At 40.5% G+C, this 24,125-nt stretch overlaps 1 protein-coding gene across 2 annotated transcripts in view; it reads right to left on the bottom strand.

Moving 5' to 3' along the window:
• The window catches only part of LOC129815098 (sodium/hydrogen exchanger 3-like), a 52,216-nt gene that overhangs the window by 2,223 nt on the left and 25,868 nt on the right, over positions 1 to 24,125 (bottom strand). For both annotated transcript variants that reach the window (XM_055868461.1, XM_055868463.1), the window contains exons 4-16: positions 11,061 to 11,363; positions 10,651 to 10,811; positions 9,676 to 9,754; positions 9,156 to 9,333; positions 6,756 to 6,976; positions 6,327 to 6,529; positions 6,090 to 6,179; positions 5,745 to 5,815; positions 5,463 to 5,592; positions 5,154 to 5,305; positions 2,330 to 2,450; positions 1,768 to 1,944; positions 1,602 to 1,656 (exon numbers count right to left, since the gene is read on the bottom strand). In XM_055868461.1, coding sequence (XP_055724436.1) covers positions 1,602 to 1,656; positions 1,768 to 1,944; positions 2,330 to 2,450; positions 5,154 to 5,305; positions 5,463 to 5,592; positions 5,745 to 5,815; positions 6,090 to 6,179; positions 6,327 to 6,529; positions 6,756 to 6,976; positions 9,156 to 9,333; positions 9,676 to 9,754; positions 10,651 to 10,811; positions 11,061 to 11,262 — 1,840 coding nt within the window. In that variant the 5' untranslated portion in view covers positions 11,263 to 11,363. The remainder of the gene's footprint in view (positions 1 to 1,601; positions 1,657 to 1,767; positions 1,945 to 2,329; positions 2,451 to 5,153; positions 5,306 to 5,462; positions 5,593 to 5,744; positions 5,816 to 6,089; positions 6,180 to 6,326; positions 6,530 to 6,755; positions 6,977 to 9,155; positions 9,334 to 9,675; positions 9,755 to 10,650; positions 10,812 to 11,060; positions 11,364 to 24,125) is intronic.

Here is a 24,125-nt window from a genome sequence, read left to right as displayed (position 1 = left end):
TTTTCAGGGGAAATGGAAGCGAGAGCCTGTGATGAGACTAGGGCTGTTGCAGTGACAGTATTACCAACAGACCGGCGGTCATGAGTCATGACTGCAGTAAAATTACACTTGACCGTTGAATAGGGGTAATCTCCTCTTATGCACTCTGGACATGCTTGGTAGTACCCAACTCGTTAGCGACCTGACACGCAGGGCTCTAATGTCCATATAACCCATGGGTGTCAAACTCATTCCATGGAGAGCCTAGTGTCTGTTGGTTTTTGTTTTTTGTTTTTTCCTTTCAATTAAGACCTAGACAACCAGGTGAAGGGAGTTCCTTACTAATCAGTGACCTTAATTCATCAAGTCCAAGGGAGGTGTGAAAACCTGCAGACACTCGGCGCTCCATGGAATGAGTTTAACACGTGCTCTAACCACCCTGACTTCAATGCAAATGCAATTGAAAATCACATCAAACACTTATCAAAATAGTATTGTGCTTTTAAAACACTCACCTCACTGATTGATCAATTTGAAGAAATAAGTTCAACAACAGGTTGAAACTGAGTGGAAAACATGGTCGCTGTGGATGATGTTTCAAATCCTAACAATGAAATCGACAGCGCTTTCTAAGGTGATGATTAATTCAAAACACGCATCCGAATATTAGAGCTTATCCATACGCATAGGCCAATATGAGCCCAGAACGAATTTTATTTTTAAAATAATGATTGTGCCGTTATACAGTACATAGCCTACCGCATATTACACAGGGCAGAAAAACATATTTTTTTAACTTATTAACGATGTCTTTGGTAAATAATTGATCAAGCCTATTCTCCAAAATTAAACAAATTCTACTAATCGCCTTTGAGTGGGACTGTATTATTATGCATACCACAGGAGGTTGGTGGCCCCTTAATTGGGGAGGACGGGCTTGTGGTAATGGCTGGACCGGTATCAGTGGAATGGTATCAAATACATGGTTTCCATGTGTTTGATACCATTCCATTGGCTCTTGTTTCAGCCATTATTATGAGCCGTCCTCCCCTCAGCAGCCTCCACTAAATGAAAAAGCCTATGGCAAGGCACGTAGTCAGATAACATACAGCAGGCCAACTCCATATTCTGTTCTTCTGAAATACATTTTCATCATAATGTTTCTTTAGACCTACCTAAAATAAATAATGTATTCATTGTTTGGTGTACATTACATAGATTTATTTGCCTTTTTTAAATGTAGATGTTCCAAAAGGCGGGCATCAGCAGCAGTCTTTTGTATGAAAATAACCATCTGAAAAACTTTCATGACTGCCACAGGCCTAGACTCGACTTCTGTTTTTGGACGTTAACAAGGTGACACTCCATCTTAACACCTCCACATTTACTGGATTGGATGAACAGTGCAGAAGAGAACCTCCCCCGAAAAGGTTTTATTCTCATCAAGACCAAAATGTGGGGGATCTAGTTTGAGCCATTTCTTTTACGCCTGTTACGTTAGGTTAATGCAGAGGTATCTAAACCCAAATGGCAGAAAGCAAATGTAATCAGCCTAATCTTCCCCCCCCCCCTTAACCTTTTCTTGTAATGCAAAAGAGAAGTGAAAAGCAAAGAGCAAGTACCTTTATCCCCATAAGGATGGTTTTTACTTTTATCCGTGGAGTTTCCATTTGGCATCTAAAAATGACATAACATGAAATTACACAACATACACATTACATTGCCTATAAGAGGATGGCTATGAGGTCGGACACGGAGGAAGGGGGAAAAAGTGCCTTCACCCCTGACCTTTTGTGGTTTATCTTTCTTTTGATGCTTGGTTTGGATCTTCTTGGCAGGGGCGACACCCATTTTGGCTGACTTGAATGACTCTAGACGGCTTCTCATTGTTCTCTGGAAGATCTCTTGCACCTCATTCTCATCCTTGTTGGTTTCGAGGTGGCTCCGACTGTACCTGTGTCTGTGCTGTTGAGGGAATGAAAGGAAGAGAACAGGGTAACTGACCATCTTAATCTGTGTATGGCTGATTGTGGATTGACAAAATGCAGGAGATACTTGAGACAGAATCCCCATATATTTACTCCCAAAGATTGGAATTTCCCTTTGAGTACAGTATCAACAAAAAGAAAAGGTAAAAGGATTACAACTGGCCTGTTGGCACACAAACTAATACGATGAAACAAGCAACCAGTGACAGTGGCAAACTAATGATAAGTGATTTGGTGCTAAAATAATTAGACACAGATTAAGCCTAATCCTGAGATTCTCCTTTGAGTTTGCTTTTAAGTCCAGGACAAGGCTTAATCGATGTCCGGGAAACCGCCCCTGAGATTTTTGAGTGATCTAATACCTGTTTCCTGCCTCTGTACAAGTGCTGCTGCAGTAGATGGTGTGCATTAAAGTCCTCTGACTCCCTCATTTCCAGGTCCTGCTCATGCATGTCCAGGCAGACAGAGGGCACAATGTCCTGTCTAGAAGGGAAGAAATATAAATGTACACTGTTGTTGTTTAGCTGGCCACTGGAGGGCAGACACTGAAAACGTACCAGACCTACAGTATTTCAAGTGTTACAGTACATTGAGGAGCAAGGAGAAGGATCTCACTCTACAAAAAGTTAGTGTCTACTAACCATGCTTTTGCTACTGTATGCTTTTGTTTCTATTTTGAATCATCATATTTGGTGATATAATAATAGTAGTTACTATACCAATAGTAGTTACTTAAAACTATTAGAAAGATTAGATGTCATCATGGCATCATGGCTAATTGGGATCCAGATAAGATGACATATCACAAATCCCTCTCTCCTGAATTCTGCAAATTATAAAAAGTATAAGAACAAATCTACTCACCTGCTTCGGATACCCCCCAAAATATATTTTACTAACAAATTCCAAGAATTCTTCAATAATATTAAGTACACTTGGAAAATCATAGATCAACTGTTAGATAAGAAAAATACATCTACAACTATTCCATCTTTTGTTGGAAATAAGACCTATAGTGATCCTGATGTTATTTAATAACATTTTTTGTGAATGTGGGTTCCTCTCTGTCAAAGAACATTTAGAAAACTGATGGTGATCCCTTGGATTACGTTGAAGGGACATTTCCCTTCTCTGCTTCCTGATGTAATGGAGGCGGTGGAGGTAATTGGTAACTTAAAGATATCAGCATCCGGTCATGATGAGATTGGTGCCTCTTTGGTGAAATTAGTGTCTTCCTCAATTACTGAGCCTCTAATGTATATCTTCACCAAATCTATGCAAACTGGTATTGTTCCTAAAGATTTGAAAATTGCCAAAGTTATCTCATATAAATCTGTGATCCAAGATCTTTTACAAATTTTCGCCCAATATCTGTACTACCATGTTTTTCAAAAATCCTAGAACATTTGGTGTCTAAGAGAATGTTAAAACATTTAAATTAACACTGTATGGTGTTTGTAAAAACTACACAGATATGGCTCTTTTGCAACTTGTAGAAAATAATATTTACAGCCCTTATTAACAATGAATACGCTCTTGGCATATTATTTGATTTATCAAAAGTGTTTGACACGGTTAATCATGAAATATTACTTTGTAAATTGCATTATTATAGTTTTCATGATTATACATATATTTGATTATATAGTTATGTTCATGATAGAGAACAATTTGTTCATGCAAACGACTGGGCATCTACCTGGGCCACGATATCCTGTGGTGTCTCACAGGGTTCGATAATTGGACCTTTTGTTGTTCCTAATCTATGTCAATGACCTTCCTGCTGTGTCTTCTACCGTGCTTCCCATTCTCTTTGCTGATGATACCAATCTGATTTTATCACACAATAATTTTGATTCACTAATTAATGAAGCTAACTCAGGTATGGCCACATTTTATGAATGGTTCCAGATAAACAAATTATCTTTGAATGTAAAAAAAATTCTACTTTATTGTATTCACTAGTAAGAATAAGAAATAGTAATTTTTTTTTAAAAAGCGCCATAATCTCAACTGGTTGGAATGAAATAGAACAAGTCACATCCACTAGATTCCTCAGAGTTCTAATTGATGAACAGTTATCCTGGAAAGATCATATTCAATTTGTCTGTAGCAAAGTGATGAAATATGTTGGTATCATCAGAAAGATTAGTGGTTTGGTTGATCAGGCTTGCTTCCTAACTCTATACTAAAGCTTATTTACCCATATCTCATTTACTGTAATATTGTCAGGGCCAGTACATATGCCTCCTACCTACACCAGTTACTCTACACTCAAAATACATTTGCAAGACTAGCCACCTCCTCTAATTACCTGGCTCCAACTGCACCTTTGTTTAAGAAACTCAATATCTTGTCTATTTACGACATGAATGTACGCCAATTATGCACTTTCATCTACAAATACTCATATCTCCCAGACAGTTTACCTAAACCCTTCAATGGATTCTTCCAGGTCCATTCTGAAATCAATCTATATAACACAAGACACTGTGATAACCTTCCTCCTACCCAAATGCCGCCGCTCACATAGTCAATTCTCTATCAGATGCAGAGGTACCATACTCTGGAATTCTTATCGTCATATTGCCAAAACCTCATCATCCCTCAATAACTTCAAGTGAAGACTGGGGGTCAGCCTAATGAACCAAACTACCCAATAATACCCTCCTTGTAGCCTAACTCACACATGCACACACTCATAGTCCAACATAGTTTTTACCGTGTACTGAGTATATCATGTACAATTATAATTAATATGCTTTGTTTAACTGATTGAACAAACTTTTTTTTTGTACTTATATTTGAGGTGTGGTTTCATTATAAGCCCTTTTGGGCTTCCAACCTCACTACCAGTTTTTTTTTTTAATCTGTACTGTTTTGTCTTTCGCATATTTTCTTTGCTGTGAATAAATAAAACCTAAAAACCTAAAGGAAGTACTAGCAGGTGTGTTTCTCGTAGATAAGTAATGTTCATGCTAGTCATCCTGCATCTTCCAATGAAACAGTTCCCTGTGATGGTATGCATTTATAGTTGCCATAGAATGAAAAAAGCATTTCAGTTTATATGTCTGCCAACCAAAGTTAATGATGCATGTGTTTTAGACAGCATCCCAAATGACACTCTAGTACCTATTTAGTGCACTACTTTTGACCAGAACCCTAAAGTCAGGAAAGGTTGCTTACAAGATAGAGGAGAGTGGAACATGATCCGGTCCCATATTATCTGCCATGATGTCAGGCATAATCTCAGAGAAACTGGCACGAAACTTCTTATTGAAATCCACATCGGCCTTGGTCTCATTCCGAACGAACGCCAATGAGCCTCTGCGTTCTCCCTATGGTGGGAGCATAAGAAGACTTCATGGTCTGCCATCCAATTTCTTTATTTGTTAATGTTACTGTAGATCAGTGATCTTGGTGGTCAATGTATTGTGTTTGTAAATACAGTATTAAGTTGCCATGGCTTTCCCTGACCTTGTGAGTTGCTCTTACCTCCTTTACATAGCTCATGGCATCCTTGAGGTTGAGCTGGTGGAAGATGTTGAATATGTAGTCACGAGATTTCCTGGCAGAGGGCTTCATCAAGAGCCAGCACAACCACCTTTCCTCAAAGTTATGCCACCTTAGAAGGATACGAGAAGATAGGAAAAGGATCACATTCTGTGCTAACGTTCTGTCTTTCAAGGTATGGTATGTGATACATTAATTCAAACTGTACTTATAATATGATAATAACTTATTGAAGTTGATAATGTGATGTTAGTGTCCAAATACTTGTCTCTCATGTAGTTATGTCCTATTTGTCCAGAAATGTCCTCTATGGCGACAAGCATGTGGTCAAAGGTCTGAACAAATAAAAAAGAATGGTGAGTCATGGATTTATTTTGTCAAGAATATATTTAGGTCAACCAATTTCAACACTGTTAGATTAAATGGTTGATGCCTTGTAAAATAAGGGTTCAGCTATATTGGAGGTGGGTTTTGACTTTTGTGATCTGACCCTGAAGATCTGACACAACAAAAGGTGAAACTTTACTTTGTGGATTTATAAGATAGATGTATGGTTAGTTATCTGATTCTCGGGTTGATGAACAACAAAGACTTCTAACCAAATATTACCCTATTCTGTATTTTTTCAGCTAGTGTGAGTTCTGTCACGGCTGCTCTCTTCACTTTCAGCCAGGTGACCAGTGGTTTCATGGTTATTCCCTGCAACGAAGAAGAAGAATATATAGTAAACTGGTAATTAACATATACCAGTCTATTCAAGTAAAGACATATTACACTATGGAAGAAAACTGTTTACACAACTAATGAAATCGCAATGGAGTTTTACATTTAAATGAGCCATTTTACCTGCAGCATGACAGTGAAGTACACCACTATGAGGGTGGTGCTGACCATCAAATTCTTCTCTTTGAACTTATTCTCATCCAGCATGGCCACAAGGGCATAGGCAACTGCCCCTCGTAGGCCACCGTAGCTCATCACCACCTGATCAATGAACTCCAAGGGAACCAGTCGGTACTTGTTTAGAATCCAGGTAAGGAGAAAGACCCCTGTGATATAAACACACAAACATACATACACACACAGAGTGTTAGTGCTGGTAATGTGAAGCCTTGAACGAGAATCTTTGAGTAAAATATTGAGCTACACACACAGGGATTGCAAGTTTATAATCAGCCATAAGCTTCAAAACTACAATATTGTTCATCCTATGAAGATTGAGTGAAATAGAATCACCAGTGATCTCACAAAATCATACTAAAGATCACAACTGACCTATGAACCTGAACACAAAGATGAAGAGGAGTGTGAGGAGGATGAAGCCTGTGTTCCACACCCATATAGCTGGATCTATGGCCGAGATGCCGAGGAAGACAAAGATGATGGTCTCTGAGCCATTGGCGAACACCTTCATGACGTATCGTACTGTGGTGACCGAACATTCATCCATGTTGGCATTGATATACTTCTGACAGCAGATGCCACAAAACACGATCCTATGGCACAGCAGGCAAAGGGATCGTATTTCATGGTGAGGAGAGGGCCCAGAGATTATGGACCATAATCATCTATAAGGCTCATACTGTACACACAGTGCATTCAGACCACTTGACTTTTTCCACTTTTTGTTATATTACAGCCTTATTCTAAAATGGATTAAATCGTTTTTTTCCCATCATAAATCTACACACAATACCCCATGATGACAAAGCCAAAATAGGTTTTTAGAAATGTTTGCAGATGTATTTAAACATTTTAAAAACGGCAGATGCATCAGATGTCCTGGACTTCACAATTCCGCGACCTCAACCAAATTGAGATGGTTTGGGATGAGTCGGACCGCAGAGTGAAGGAAAAGCAGCCAACAAGTGCTCAGCATATGTGGGAACTCCTTCAAGACTGTTGGAAAAGCATTCTAGGGGAAGCAGGTTGAGAGAATGCCAAGAGTGTGCAAAGCTGTCATCAAGGCAAATGGTGGCTATTTGAAGAATCTCAAATATATTTTGATTTGTTTAACACTTTGGTTACTACATGATTCCATATGTATTATTTCATAGTTTTAATGTCTTATTCATCAATGTAGAAAATAGTGAAAATTAAGAAACACCATTGAATAAGTAGGTGTTCTAAAACTTTTGAACGGTAGTGTAAGTATTCAGATCATTTCTCAGTACTTTGTTGAAGCACCTTTGACAGCGATTTCAACCTCGAGTCTTCCTGGGTATGACGCTACAAGCTTGGTACACCTGTATTTAGGGAGTTTCTCCCATTCTTCTCTGCAGATCCTCTAAAGCTCTGTCAGGTTGGATGGGGAGCGTTGATGCACAGCTATTTTCAGGTCTCTCCAGAAATGTTCGATCAAGTTCAAGTCCAGGCTCTCGCTGGGCCACTCAAGGACATTCAGAGTCCTGATGCCACTCCTGTGTTGTCTTGGCTTGGTGCTTAGGGTCGTTGTCCTGTTAGATCATGAACCCGCTCTGGAGCAGGTTTTCATCAAGGATCTCTCTGTACTTTGCTCCATTCATCTTTCCCTCAATTCTGACTAGTCACCCAGTCCCTGCCTCTGAAAAACATCCCCACAGCATGATGCTGCCACACCCATGCTTCATCTTTTAGATGGTGCCAGGTTTCCTCCAGGCATGACTCTTGTTATTCAGGCCAAAGAGTTCAATCTTGGTTTCTTCAGAATCTTGTTTCTCATGGTCTGAGAGTCCTGCAGTTGCCTTTTGGCAAACTCCAAGCGGGCTGTCATGTGCCTTTTACTGAGGAGTGGCATCCTTCTGGCCACTCTACCAGAAAGGAATGATTGGTGGAGTGCTGCAGAGATGGTTGTCTTTATGGAAGTTTCTCCCATCTCCACAGAGGAACCCTGGAGCTCTGTCAGAGTGACCATCGGGTTCTTTGTCACCTCCCTGACCAAGGCCCTTCTCCCCCGATTGCTCAGTTTGGCTGGGCGGCCAGCTCTAGGAAGAGTCTTGATGCTTTGAAACTTCTTCAATTTAAGAATGATGGAGGCCACTTGGGGACCTTCATTGTTCTTGGGGACCTTCAATGCTGCAGTAATGTTTTGGTACCCTTCCCCACATCTGTGCCTCGACACAATCCTGTCTCGGAGCTCTACGGATAATTCCTTCGACACCATGGCTTGGTTTTTGGTCTGTCATGCACTGTCAACTGGGGGACCATATATAGACAGGTGTGTGCCTTTCCAAAGCATGTCCAATCAATAGAATTTACCACAGGTAGACTCCAATCAAGTTCCAGAAACATCTCAAGGATGATCAATGGAAACAGGATGAAACTGAGCTCAATTTCGAGTTTCATGGCAAAGGGTCTGAATACTTATGTAAATAAGGTATTTCTGTTCTTTATTTTTAATGGATGTGCAAAAAATTTCTACAAACCTGTTTTCCTTTTGTCATTATGGGGTATTGTGTGTCGATTGATAAAAATGTTTAATCCATTTTAGAATACGGCTGTAACATAAAAAAGGTGGAAAAAGTAAAGGGGTCTGAATACTTTCTGGATGCACTGTACTAAGTAACTGAAATACGTATCCAAATCGATTACAGCCAAGTGGAAAAATCATGTTAGGTTGTGTTTTGAATAGAACATCCCTTTACAGAAAGGGTATTGTTGGCCTAATAAATCAACATAACACTCAGAAGCACTTACGACAGGATAGCGGATAGCGAGAGCATCTCAGCTGTCAGGTAGGAGAGGTAGCCCAGGATGAAGATGAAGCCTGGCTCGATGATCTGGATGTTCTTTGTGCATCTGGTCAGGAGCGAGATCAGCAGAGCAAAGATAATACCAACCAGAGAGCCTCCGAATGCCACCACGAAGAACGAGACTACACATGGTAGAGGGAGAGAATGAGAGTGCGAAAGAGGAAGACGGACATATGGAGAGGCAAACAGTGAACAAAGATATTGATTATTTCATGAATACATAACATTTTAGTTAAACAGATTACAGAATCTACTGCTTGTTGCATTACCCTTTCAGTTAGCTTCAAGATGGCACAAGAAGTTGTCACTATTGATTACACAACAGGGTTGTTAATGACTTGGCATTTGGCCATTTGAATCCAACGCTGAAAATGTGCATCCCAAATGGCAACCTATTACCTATATAGTGCACTTAATAGGGAAACAGTAATTTGGGATGCAAAAAGTGTGCGGATCTTACATACTTATGCCTTTAATGATCTCTACAGCATCGATTTCTGCCCCTCCCAGCGACACGAATGCATCAAACACATTGAACAGCACCTGAGGGAACATGGACATAAAGATGACCGGTCACTGAGGAGGTGGGGAGGTTAGGGAACCAAATGCAACCGAATCAATAGAACAGTATGTTATTTAATGCAGTGGTGTTCAAAGTCTGTGTCGTGGAATTGCAGTGGGGTGGGAATTAAAAAAATAATAATTGCAATTGGAGGGGGGAACTATATATATATATATAATATATGGAACAATATACAAACGCTATTGAGAAAGATCATTTGAAAAATGTAATTGTATTGAGTAAATGTATGTATTGGTTCTCCCAGAAAGCTGAAAATGCAGTGAATTGAAGGTTATTTGTTAATGTTATTTGAAAATTTAAATTTACTGAATTTAAGTTGTGTAATTAGATTTTGTGTGGGGTTGTGTCGCCAGAAAAAAAAAATTGCATCCCCAGAAATGATGGCAAAAAAGGGGGTACCTGCTGAAAAAGTTTGAATCCCCTGCTTTATTGTGTTACAATCAATGGAATAAATGGTGTAATCTATCCATTGGACAAACATAATTATTCCTGGTCTATTTGTATGTGATTTATGTTGTTATGTACAAACGGACAGCATTCTCTGAGTGAAGCACATGACTGACGCATGCAGTTCAGCCAAGGAGCCCTGCCTTGGAATGCAGTTTGTGTATTGCCTTTGTACTTTACTTATAGGGTATATGTTTGCAATGAAAAAGGTCACTAAAGCAACAGATTTCAAAAGTTGAGTACATTTTGTGGGCAAAAAAACTTTAGTGTAAACATTAATCCAGCGGCCTAAATGGCACCCTATTCTTAGTCTACATATTGAACTTCTTTTGACCAGAGACACACCAATTGGGTGTCATTTGGGACTTGGCCTAATAATGTTGAATGAGGATGAAAATGTGAGACGAACCACTGTGACACCATCGTTGAGGAGGGACTCCCCAAACACCATGATGAACAGGACCTCGTTGACATGGACCTCCTCAAACACGGCAATTACAGCCACGGGGTCCACAGCAGCAATTAGACTCCCAAACAACAGGAACTGAAGGAGACCAATGTCGATATCACCTGCAGAGGCCCAGAGTGAAAGGTGTAATGATCTCAGACCTTAAAACTACCTTACCCATTAACTTGCTGATTGAGGACCTCACAAATACCAGTTTCAATCATCAGTTCAAGCTTTGGTCGGGCCAGTTCCAAATGACAGCCTATTCCCTGTAGAGTCACTACTTTTTACCAGGGCCCCCTGGTCAAAAGAAGTGTACTACTGTATAGTGAATGGGGTGCCATTTGGGACAAACATGTTGACTGCCTTACCCATGGCCCCGCCCAACCAGCACCCCCAGAGGCCGAGACCCACAGTGGCAGCGTTCCAGCAGGTGCCAATCACAGCGTAAACCAGGATGGCGCCCATGTTGCTGAAGAACAGCTTGTTGGGCATGAAGTAGCCCGCGTCCAGGATGACTTGGGGCAGCAGGTAGAAGAAGAAGACGGTGGGTGTCAGGGTGAAGGTCTGCATCTTGCCTGCCCCGTAGATGATGCCGCCCAGGATCCAACCGATGAGGATGAGGAGGGCGCTCTCCGGGATCACACTGGTCAGGCTGTGGTTCAGCTCAACCACTGTTGGGGAACAGAGAGAGACAAGAGACAAAGTCAGAGATACGTAGAGGAAATGAGAGCCAAAGAGTGTCAGCGAGTAGAAAAGATTACAGGGATAATTTTGGTAGATTCAGGTGCAGCCGAGCCAAGTCAAACAAACCTGAACCATAAAATGTCTCAGGTACCAACCCAGTCAATAATTCCTGCTTCATTACTCCAATGATGCCTCAGAGAGTTCATGGCGCTTGTGATCTGCTCACTGTCTGGCAAACCTCTGAAGTCAACATCAACTTTTCAGGGCCGAGTCGCTGGCACTATTTGAGCGTAATTGGGTAATAAGTTCAGTCAACCTTACACGTTCTTGATCCCTGGGGTTGTGTTCATAAAGCGTCTCAGAGTAGGAGTGCTGATTTAGGCTCAATTTAGTTTTGCCTTTAAGATCCCACTGAATATGCATACATGGACTGGGAGGACCTGATCCTAGATCAGAACTCATTCTCTGAGACACTTTATGAATACAGGGTCTGGCCTCCCTATACTTTGTTGATCCTTGGGTAATAACGGGATCAAGATGCCCACAGGATACTAGGGAGTCAGACATTGACATCTGTTCCTTCTTGACAACTTTCTTGGGCTTCACACACAGGAAGGTGCTGAAACTCAAATCCCTAACTAAACGGTAAAGCAAAGAGATTAAAATGTGTGAGGATATGACGTTTGTAAATGATCAACCATTTCGGATGACTGAGAAAATGTTTTGAACCCTGGAGTATGATTAATTGGCAGCGTACCATTATAAATGTGCTCATCACTCACTCACATTCTGGATAAGTGGCATGAGGCAGGGATTTCTCAGAAGTCATAAATGTTTTATCAGATTCTACTAATTCAGATTACTTCTTCTGTATCTGAATGTGGAGATATTCACTGACAATGCACAGCAACATCTGGATTTGTCATCCACCCACAGTGCTGAGGGTTGTATCTTTCCGGTACCTCAGGGTTGTATATTCTGCTGAGGTGTTTCAGGCTACATGTTGCTCTTGACTGCTGAAAGCTCAATTAAAGATTAAGTTTAGATTCCCTTTTACTATTCTGTTTATTTTTCCTCGAGCACCTTGGCTGTGAAAAGAAAATATTTTGGAAGTTACAAAAGCTGTTGGAAGAGTTAGAATCTATTTTATGTGTTACTTATACTCAAGTGATGTATACCCAACACCCCGGATCTGGGATAAATTAGTTAAATGTTAAGTAAACAAATAGATAAGCTGTTTTTCAAAGGATTTTTCCTTTGTGACATGTATGGTTATTGGTTAGTTACATGGATTGAACCCATTCCAAATGAACTCTTAGAAAAGTATCTTTGAGTAAATGATTCTTCACTTGTTTGGAGAAACGTTTAACTGAATAAAACATGCATTTTTGTTCACCATTTGCTCTTCTTTGTCAGATTTTTCTTCCCTTCTAAATGTTCAACTTGTTTGGCACTGTTTTGGACATAAGCACTGCTCCTGTCTGAAGCACAGTGATTGGCCTTGAGAATAAAAAGTACTGTATGTAAGAAGATGCCATATTCACACCTACTCAAAAACCATTGTCAACATTTCTGAACAGTTATCTATGGAATGTCTTAATATATCCCATGAACTTGGGTAAAACGCTAAAAGCACTTAGTCGGGAGAACAGTGTGTTGCCTTGATAACACTGACAAAGGCTACAGTTACCAGACAGTAGTAGCGTTATGTTGGGCCTATTTGTGGCACAAATGCTACACAAAAGACAGATTTTGTTCTCACTGGAGGGATGGTATTGCCTAGTACCTTTGATCAGTCTGGTGTTTAAAATTGACCTCAAATCCTATTCTTCCCCTCTTAGTCCTACAGTCTTACATACACAGTATACAGAGGCAAGAAAAAGTATGTGAACCCTTTGGAATTACCTGGATTTCTGCATAAATTGGTCATAAAATTTGATCTGATCTTCATCTATGTCACAAAAATATACAAATACAGTCTGCTTAAACTAATAACACACAAACAATTATACATTTTCATGTCTTTATTGAACACACCGTGTAAACATTCACAGTGTACGGTGGGAAAATATGTGAACCCTTGGATTTAATAACTGGTTGACCCTCCTTTGGCAGCAATAAACTCAACCAAACATTTTCTGTAGTTGCAGATCAGACCTGCACAACGGTCAGGAGGAATTTTGGAACATTCCTCTTTACAAAACTGTTTCAGTTCAGCAATATTCTTAGGATGTCTGGTGAACCACTCGAGGTCATGCTGCAGCATTTTAAATCGGGTTGAGGTCAGGACTCTTACTGGGTCACTCCAGAAGGTGTATTTTCTTCTGTTGAAGCCATTCTGTTGTTGATTTACTTCTGTGTTTTGGGTCGTTGTCCTGTTGCGTCACCCCACTTCTGTTGAGCTTCAATTGGCGGACAGATAGCCTGATATTCTCCTGCAAAAGAATAAACATGGGAATTCATTTTTCCGTCGAAGATAGCAAGCAGCAAAGCAGCCCCAACCATGATGCTCCCTCCACCATATTTTACAGTTGAGATGAGGTTTTGTTGTTCGTGTGCTGTCTTTTTCTCTCCACATAGAGTGTTGTGTGTTCCTTCCAAACAACTCAACTTTAGTTTAATCTGTCCACAGAATATTTTGCCAGTAGCGCTGTGGAACATCCAGGTGCTTTCTGCAAACTTCAGACGTTCAGCAATGTTTTTTTTGGACAGCAGTGGCTTCTTCCGTGGTGTCCTCCCATGAACACCATTCTTATTTTGTGTTTTATGTATCGTAAACTCGTCAACCGAGATGTTAGCATGTTCCAAAGATTTCTTTAGCTGACACTCTAGGATTCTTCTTAACCTCATTGAGAGTTCTGTGTTGTGCTCTTGCAGTCATCTTTGCAGGGGGGCCACTCCTAGGGAGAGTAGCAACAGTGCTGAACTTTTTCTATTTATAGACTATTTGTCTTACCGTGATCATCAAGGCTTTTATAGATACTTTTGTAACCCTTTCCAGCTTTATGAAAGTCAACCATTTTTAATCTTAGGTCTTCTGAGATCTCTTTTGTTCAGGGCACGGTTCACATCAGGCAATGCTTCTTGTGAATAGTGAACACAAATTGTGTGAGTTTTTTAATAGGGCAAGGCAGCTTTAACCAACATCTCCAATCTCGTCTCATTGATTGGACTCCAGGTTAGCTGACTCCTGACTCCAATGAGCTTTTGGAGAAGTCATTAGCCTCGGGGTTCACATACTTTTTCCAACCTACACTGTGAATCTTTAAATTATTCAATATAGACAAGAAAAATACTATAATGTGTGTGTTATTAGCTTAAGCACACTATGTTTGTCTATTGTTGTGACTAAGATGAAGATCAGATCAAATTGTATGACTAATTTATGCAGAAATCCAGGTAATTCCAAAAGGTTCACATACTTTTTCTTGCCACTGTATGCCAACATTGGTTATTTCTATGAATATTGTACTTTTTAAAGTCAACTGGGACTCTGATTATTACATAATTTAATACTTGGAAGGTCAGAATCTAAGAACAAATTCTTTAATTCACTTGAATCCAGGCCACAAAGAAAGACGCTAAAACTTTTATCATCTATATGTGTCTTGATCTCTCAAGTGAGGCACAAGACGAATGTTCCTAATTCACAGGAGAGACGTTTGAATTTGTATTTTATTTTGGGGGGCAGAAATGCCTTCTTGAACATGTGAACTTTCATGTGCTGTACTTGTACGTGATCTGTAAATATGAATAAAAATGTTAAATTACGAGCTTAGTTTTTCTCTCACTGAGAAAAATATTTATTTCTGTCTAGCCTTGATTGGCTGTGATAATGTTGGGGCTGGTCATGCCGAGCGATGAGTCCTGATTAATTGGTCTGCCATACCACAGACTACTGTCTATACAGTGCCTTTGGAAAGTATTCAGACCCCTTTACTTTTTCCACATATTGTTATGTTACAGCCTTATTCTAAAATGTATTTAATTATTTCCCCCCCCCTCATCAATCTACCCACAATACCCCAAAATGACAGAGAAAAAACAGAGGATTTTGACATTTTTGCTCAAAATAATAATAAAATAAAAAAATGAAATACATAAGTATTCAGATCCTTTACTCAGTACCTTGTTGAAGCACATTTGGCACCAATTACAGCCTTGAGTCTTCTTGGGTATGAAGCTACAAGCTTGGCACATCTATATTTGGGGAGTTTCTCCCATTCTTCTCTGCAGATCCTTTCAAGCTCTGTCAGGTTGGATGCAGAGCGTTGCTGCACAGCTATTTTCAAGTCTCTCCAGAGATGTTCGATCGGGTTCAAGTCTGGGCTCTGGCTACCCCACTCAAGGACATTCAGAGACATGTCCCGAAGCCACTCCTGCATTGTCTTGGCTGTGTGCTTTGGATCTTTGTCCTGTTGGAAGGTGAACCTTCGCCCCAGTCTTCTGTCCTGAGCGCTCTGGAGCAGGTTTTCATCAAGGATCTCTCTGTACTTAACACCGTTAATTTTGTACCTCAGTCCTGACTAGTCTCCCAGTCCCTGCCGCTGAAAAACATCCCCACAGCATGATGCTGCCACCACCATGCTTCACCGTAGGGATGGTGCCAGGTTTCCTCCAGACGTGACGCTTGGCATTCAGGCCAAAGAGTAAAATCTTGGTTTCATCAGACCAGAGAATCTTGTTTCTCATAGTCTGTGAGTCTTCAGGTGCCTTTTGGCAAACTCCAAGCGGGCTGTCATGTGCCTTTTACTGAGGAGTGGCTTCCGTCTTGCCACAAACCTAAAGGCCTGATTGGTGGAGTGCTGCAGAGATGGTTGTCCTTCTGGAAGGTTCTCCCATCTCCACAGAGGAACTTTAGATCTCTGTCAGAGTGACCATCGGGTTCATGATCACTTCCCTGACTAAGGTCCTTCTCCCCCGATTGCTCAGTTTGGCCGGGCAGCCACCTCTAGGAAGAGTCTTGGTGTTTCCAAACTTCTTCCATTTAAGAATGATCGAGGCCACATACTTTTTGGGGACCTTCTATGCTGCAGAAATGTTTTGGTACGCTTCCTCAGATCTGTGCCTCAACACAATCTTGTCTCGGAGCTCTACCGACAGGTCCCTCAACCTCTTGGCTTGGTTTTTGCTCTGACATGCACTGTCAACTGTCAGACCTTATATAGAGAGTTCTGTGCCTTTGCAAATCATGTCCAATCAATTGAATTTACCACAGGTGGACTCCAATCAAGTTGTAGAACCATCTCAAGGATGATCAATGGAAACAGGATGCACCTGAGCTCAATTCTGAGTCTCATAGCAAAGGATCTGAATACTTACATGTATGTAAATAAGGTATTTCTGTTTTTTATGTTTAATACATTTGCAAAAATTTCTAAAAACCTGTTTTTACTTTGTCTTTATTGGGTATTGTGTGTAGATTGCTGAGTATTTTTATTTTTTTAATCTATTTTAGAATAAGGCTGTAACGTAACAAAATGTGGAGAAAGTCTGAAGGCAATGTAGGCTTCCGTGATCAAATCAAATTTTATTTGTCACTTGTGCAGTTGTAGACCTTAACGTGAAATGCTTACTTACAAGCCCTAATCCAACAATGCAGTTCAAGAAATAGAGTTAAGAAAATATTTACTCAATAAATGAAAGTAAATTGTTTTATAAAAAGTAACACAAGAAAATAACAATAACGAGGCCACAGGGGGTACCGGTACGGAGTCAATGTGCGGGGGTACAGGTTTGTCAAGGTAATTTGTACATGTAGGCAGGGGTAAAGTGTGTTTGTGGGGGAGGCAATATAAATAGTCCGGGTGGCCATTTGATTAATTGTTCAGCAGTCTTATGGCTTGGAGGTTGTTAATTAAGCTGTTAACTTCTTTCGGATCACCTCGACAACATCCAGTGAAATTGCAGAGCGCCAAATTCAAATTAAATTACTATAAATATTTAACTTCATAAAATCACAAGTGCAATACATCAAAATAAAGCTTAACTTGTTGTTAATCGAGCCACCATGTCAGATTATAAAAAGGCTTTACGGTGAAAGAAAACCATGAGATTATCTGAGGACAGCGCCCCGCATACCAACACATGAAAAACATATTTCAACCAGGCAGGTGCAACACGAAAGTCAGAAATAGTGATATAAAAAATGCCTTACCTTTGAAGATCTTCTTCTGTTGGCACACCAAAAGGTCCCAGAAACATCACAAATGGTTCTTTTGTTCGATAGATTACTTCTTTATATCCCAAAAATGTCCATTTATTTGGCGCGTTTGATTCAGAAATACACCGGTTCCAACTCACCCAACATGACTACAAAGTATCTAATAAATTACCTGTTAACTTGGTCCAAACATTTCAAACAATGTTTCTAATCCAACCTTAGATATCCTAAAACGTAAATAATCAATAAAATTTAAGACGGAATATACTGTGTTCAATAGCGGATAAAAACAACGTGGAGCGAGCTCCTGGTCATGAGCACCAAACAGAAGAGTCCACTTGGCTTGACACTCACAATGAACAGCCCTACTTCTTCATTTCTCAAAAGATAAACATCAACCAATTTCTAAAGACTGTTGACATCTAGTCGAAGCCATAGGAACTGGAACCAGGTTCCTCATAAATATAGTTTCTCATAGAAATCATATTGAATTTTTTTCCTGGATGGTTTGTCCTCGGTGTTTCGCCTGCCAAATAAGTTCTGTTATACTCACAGACAAAATTCTAACAGTTTTAGAAATTTTAGAGTGTGTTCTATCTAAAGCTACCAAATTATATGCATAACCTAGCTTCTGGGCCTGAGAATCAGGCAGTTTCTTTGGGCACGCTTTTCATCCGGACGTGAAAATACTGCTTCCTATCCCAATGAAGTTAAGGAGCCTTTTGGACCTAGACTTGTATTGCTTGGCATGCGGTAGCAGAGAGAACAGTCTATGACATGGGTGACTGAAGTCTTTCACAATTCTTTGGGCCTTCTTCTGACACCTCCTAGTATATAGGTCCTGGATGGCAGGGAGCTTGGCCCCAGTGATGTACTGGTCAGGACGCTCTCGATGGTGCAGCTGTGTAACTTTGAGGATCTGGGGACCCATGCCAAATCTTTTCAGTCTCCTGAGGGGGGAAATAAGTAGTCGTGCTCTCTTCACGACTGTCAGTAGTCTACACTGATTTTTTTTTAAAGATAATAGCAATGGACAACTGCAAATGTGTTGCTACAGCTCTCAACAACATTGCTGCCCTGAATTTAGCAGGCACTATCAACAAAGCTCAGTGGGAGAATGTTCTGATGGACTACTTTCTGGAGGACGACGGGCTGACTTTCCCAGACTCTGAAAAGGAATCAGATGATTAAGAAATCTTTGACTTGGGTGACAACAAATAACAACTTTGTCATTGCACCAGACATCGCAGAGTTTTGTGATGACACATCAACAGTGTTGTTGTCACAGAAGAAGTGGACCAAGTTTTGAAGTAGAGTATGAGAAGGAGATGGACAAAATGTGGAAGTTTGATTGCAAATGTGGAGAGAGATGAAAAGATTACTCAGAAGGCTCTTGTAAAAAACAACTCTCACTGGATTACATCTACAAATAAAGGGCAAACACAGCATCCATGACAGAGACAAAAAAAGATGTAATGATTCTTGGAACATTAGCTGGCTGGCTAGCTAGCTAGTCAACATTAAACCTAGCTAGCTAGTTGCTTGGTAGCTAACGCCAGCTAACATTATAAATCATCTCATTTTGTCAGAAATCTGTTTGCATTGCTAGTTATACAGTAGCCTACTGTTAGCTAGATGATTGGTTAGCTTTACCTGCATATTAATTCTGCATTATTTCATGCATGGTGGCTGGCTAAGTGTATGACAAACCGTTTGTATTACTAAACTGTATGGGTTGGGATTATGGTACATAAATATGTTTAGCTAGTTAGCTTGCTACATGTCTAAACAAAAGAGTCCACTTAGCCAGATGATAGCATGACCCATAAACTTAGCCAGGTGTGTTTGGGTGTGATATGGCCATCTACTGTGTTTCATGAACATGTGAACAAGTCTAGACAATAGAGACCCATCCACTTAGCTACGGTAGATGAGTCTGGGGGGTGGTTTGATTGGATATACATTGTGTTTACTAGAGACAATATGAAGAGCAACGTGTTTGGATATAGGCCAAGGACTAGATAAGGTGTATTTTTACCTAGAGAATTTCCTTTTTATAGGCTACTACTTTCACCACTTGTTTTCTACACTACCTTAATCACTCGGTTTAGCACATGGCCTCACGTGAAGACTCAAATGGGGGAGATGGTTGGGGCTAAGGCTGAAAAGGGTATGAACGATGCTGAATGGGCATACTCAAAAAAGAGCTCTCCAGCAAGAGGGACATTTTCAGGTGGATTTTCTGGAATAACAAGTTAATCACATTTCAAATAGGCATAACTTTCCCATATTTCGCCAACTGCAGTGTATGATATACAATTTTGATGCTCTGAACCTGTACTTTTATGAAATGTACAAAAAGTCAATATTGTAAATGGTACATAACACTCAATTGGGAAATGTAGTCACATATCTGTCTGCCAGCATCATTTTGTCTGATACTAACTCCACAGTATATTCTCTGACATAGCAGTTTGTGTCTAACAATATTCTAAATTATGAAATAACTTTCCAAAGTGGAGCCTGAGTACAGTCTGGGTCTCCTGTTGAAAAACTCTTCCTAAAGATTTAAAACACTGAATTAAAACAATAATTCTGCATAATTTTCATTAGTACTGATTTGAAATTAGACACCAATGTCTGATAGATAGGCCATTGGAGCTGATCGCATCCCTTTATGTATACATACCCATCTTGGATACCCCAGCCACAAGTATCCATAAGGCGATGAGGTAGGGGGCTTCCACATGGTGCCACTTAAAGGTCACGATTTGTATCCCTGAGATGCTGGACCCATGGCCCCCTCCAGCCTGGCTGTGATTTGATCCCACCACCCCTGGCTCCGGGTGCGACCCCTGGGGTGCTCCCACCTCCGTACCCTCAACAACCAGGCGCACTGTGCAAGTAAAAAATGCTGTCCCTAGCAGCCAGAGGCAAGTTCTGCATGCCATTTCACCAAATAAGTAGATCAATAAATAAATCAAATGCAGCAAAACTTGTTCTCAAAGTTCTTTGAGTAGTCCTGAGAGAGTTTCTTTCTCACTCTCTGAAGACTTGATCAGGTCACAGTGGTGTGGGCCAGGCGGGTGCCTGAGGGCGATGGTGCAGTGAGGGCAGAGGTGTACGCACTCACAGGCTCAGCTGTTTATATGTCCTCTCGGGCGGGGGGGGGGGGGGGGGGGGGGGTGGGAGGGTAAAGTACCTCCTCTGTAGGGCCACTGCTCCTGGTTACTCAGTCACGTTGAGCAGTGTCCGCATTGTTTTGGTTTCTCAGTCTACTGTACTCAATCAAGGGCAGAGATTACTATGCCACTCTCAAGGAGGAAACGTCATCTAAAGTGTGCTTTCAAGCCGGATACAAAGTTGTTACATTTGATCTGTGGGTATTTTTAGGACCGGTTTTCAGTGTGGAATTTCAGTTCATTATTTGCATGCCTGGTTGTGCATTGTGCTGAGCCAAGGTTAACTTTGATTATGTATTTTGGATTAAGTTGAAATAATTCAACTGTTCTGCAAATTGAGCAGCTTACACCTGCTAAGTAATGTCTGATAGCTTGTCTTAATGATTGACGTGTATATTTCACAATATTTGTTCATGTCTGTGTGGGAGGTGTGAGGATCATCTACTCTTGTGGCAATTAGAATGCACTTTCCTTCAGGCATATTATAAACAGTGGAGATTTGGCAATACATGAATTCAATTCTCCAGATACAATGCATTGACTATCATCGAAGTTTAACTGCATCTAGGTGGTGAGGGTAGGCAACAACACATCTGCCACGCTGAACCTCAACACGGGGGCCCCTCAAGGATGAATGCTCAGTCCCCTCCTGTTTTTGGCAACTGATCAGCATCTGACCGCAACGCGCTACAGAGGGAATAGCCGCGGGAAGTAGAGGAGCAGAAGGTGCTGCAGCACCCCTTGAAAAATCGGAATAAAATGTTTTCTATATTTTGATTGTTTTTTCTGCAAATCTAGTACACTGGGGCTTTACTAGTCCTGTATTAGCAGCTCAATATAGTGTCTATAGTGCGGGCAAAATCTTTTGTTTCACTATAGTGCACTGGGCCTTTACCAGTCCTGTATTATAGCCTTCTTTCTTCAAAACAGCCCCCAAAGTCTCAGAGTGAAAGGAGTTGTCCATGGTGCTGTCATTCAAGGTCCTTTATTTATCCTGTTCGTAATGAGCACGGGATGGTTGCATTTTGGCTTTTGCTTAGATGGATGAAGCCAGCGGGGAACACATGCGGCATACAGACACCACCGACTACAGACCTACCATAGATCTTACTTGCAGTGGTGTAGTGCTCTTTTTGGGGGTGAGGAATGGAAAAAATGTAAATTATGTCATAATTTACTCAATCAAAGTTTGTACTGACAGATGTAGCCTATTGAATAGCCTATCATTACTGGACTCTCAAACCCTGCCCCTGGAGTGCTACCATCCTGTAAGGTTTCACTCCAACCCCAGTTGTAACTAACCCGATTCATCTTATTAACCAGCTAATTATTAGAATCAAGTGTGCTAGATTAGGGTTGGAATGAAAACCTACAGGATGGTAGTTCTCCAGGAACAGGGTTGGAGAACCGTGTTATAACATATGTATAAAATGCATCCTCCAATTGCAACGTCTGCCTATTGCCACACATATTGTCTCAAGAAAATGTTATATTTTTAATAACCTCAAACACCAAGTTAGGAATACCTCATTTCAAAACAGGACATTATCGCGTCAATCGTGAAGGATAATTATTCATGTTCTACCGGTGAAACATGTGGCATGTGCATGCCTGTGCAGGTGCATGCCAGTCATTTGATTGATCTCAATCAATTTCATGGAAATAGACTATGCATTTCGATCTTCTTGAATGACTGTTTGTGAAAGAATCTGAGCAGATGATGTTAACAAACAATTAGCCTTTCTTGCATTTTGTTTCAATCAAAGCAAACAGTTGAACTCGGAAGTTTAGATACACTTAGGTTGGAGTCATTAAAACTTGTTTTTTAACCACTCCACAAATTTCTTGTTAACAAACTATAGTTTTGGCAAGTCGGTTAGGACATCTAATTTTTCCAAATATTGTTTACAGACAGATTGTTCCACTTTATCACAATTCGAGTGGGTCAGAAGTTTACATACACTAAGTTGACTGTGCCTTGAAACAGCTTGGAGAATTCCAGAAAATTATGTCATGGCTTTAGAAGTTTCTGATAGGCTAATTGATATTATTTGAGTCAATTGGAGGTGTACTTGTGGATATATTTCAAGGCCTACCTTCAAACTCAGTGCCTCTTTGCTTGACATCATGGGAAAATCAAAAGAAATCAACCAAGACTTCAGAAAAAAAATTGTAAACCTCCACAAGTCCGGTTCATCCTTGGGAGCAATTTCCAAACGCCTGAAGGTTCCACGTTCATCTGTACAAACAATAGTACGCAAGTATAAACACCATGGGACCACGCAGCCATCATACCGCTCAGGAAGGAGATGCGTTCTGTCTCTTAGAGATGAACGTAGTTTGGTGCGAAAAGTGCAAATCAATCCCAGAACAACAGCAAAGGACCTTGTGAAGATGCTGGAGGAAACAGGTACAAAAGTATCTATATCCATAGTAAAACGAGTCATATATCGACATAACCTTAAAGGCCACTCTGCAAGGAAGAAGCAACTGCTCCAAAACGGTTTGCAACTGCACATGGGGACAAATATTGTACTTTTTGGAGAAATGTCCTCTGGTCTGATAAAACAAAGATAGAACTGTTTTGTCATAATGACCATCGTTATGTTTGGAGGAAAAAGGGGGAGGCTTGCAAGCCGAAGAACACATCCCAAAGGTGAAGCACGGGGGTGGCAGCATCATGTTGTGGGGGTACTTTGCAGCAGGGGGGACTGGTGCACTTCACAAAATAGCTGGCATTATGAGGAAGGAATATTATGTGGATATATTGAAGCAACATCTCACGACATCAGTCAGGAAGTTAAAGCTTGGTCGCAAATGGGTCTTCCAAATGGACAATGACCCCAAGCGTACTTCCAAAGTTGTGGCAAATGGCTTAAGAACAACAAAGTCAAGGTATTGGAGTGGCCATTAAAAAGCCCTGACCTCAATCCTATAGAACATTTGTGAGCAGAACTGAAAAAGCGTGTGTGAGCAAGGAGTCCTACAAACCTAACTCAGTTACACCAGCTCTGTCAGGAGTAATGTGCCAAAATTCACCCAACTTATTGTGGGAAGCTTGTGGAAGGCTACCCGAAACGTTTGACCCAAGTTAAACAATTTGAAGGCAATGCTACCAAATACTAATTGAGTGTATGTAAACTTCTGACCCACTGGGAATGTGATGAAAGAAATAAAAGCTGAAAGAAATAATTCTTTACTATTATTCTGACATTTCACATTCTTAAAATAAAGTGGTGATCCTAACTGACCTAAGACAGGGATTTTTTACTCGGATTAAATGTCAAGAATTGTGAAAAACTGAGTCTAAATGTATTTGGCTAAAACTTCCGATTTCAACTGTATGTCCTGCCTAGTGACTCTGTTGAGTTTTGGTGCATGAGAATTTTTGTTTTACTATTCAG

Source organism: Salvelinus fontinalis, chromosome 18, assembly GCF_029448725.1.
Source record: "Salvelinus fontinalis isolate EN_2023a chromosome 18, ASM2944872v1, whole genome shotgun sequence".
Classification (NCBI taxonomy): domain Eukaryota; kingdom Metazoa; phylum Chordata; class Actinopteri; order Salmoniformes; family Salmonidae; genus Salvelinus; species Salvelinus fontinalis.
Note: the sequence above shows the minus strand (reverse complement) of the source record. Positions and strands in the feature narration are given on the sequence as shown.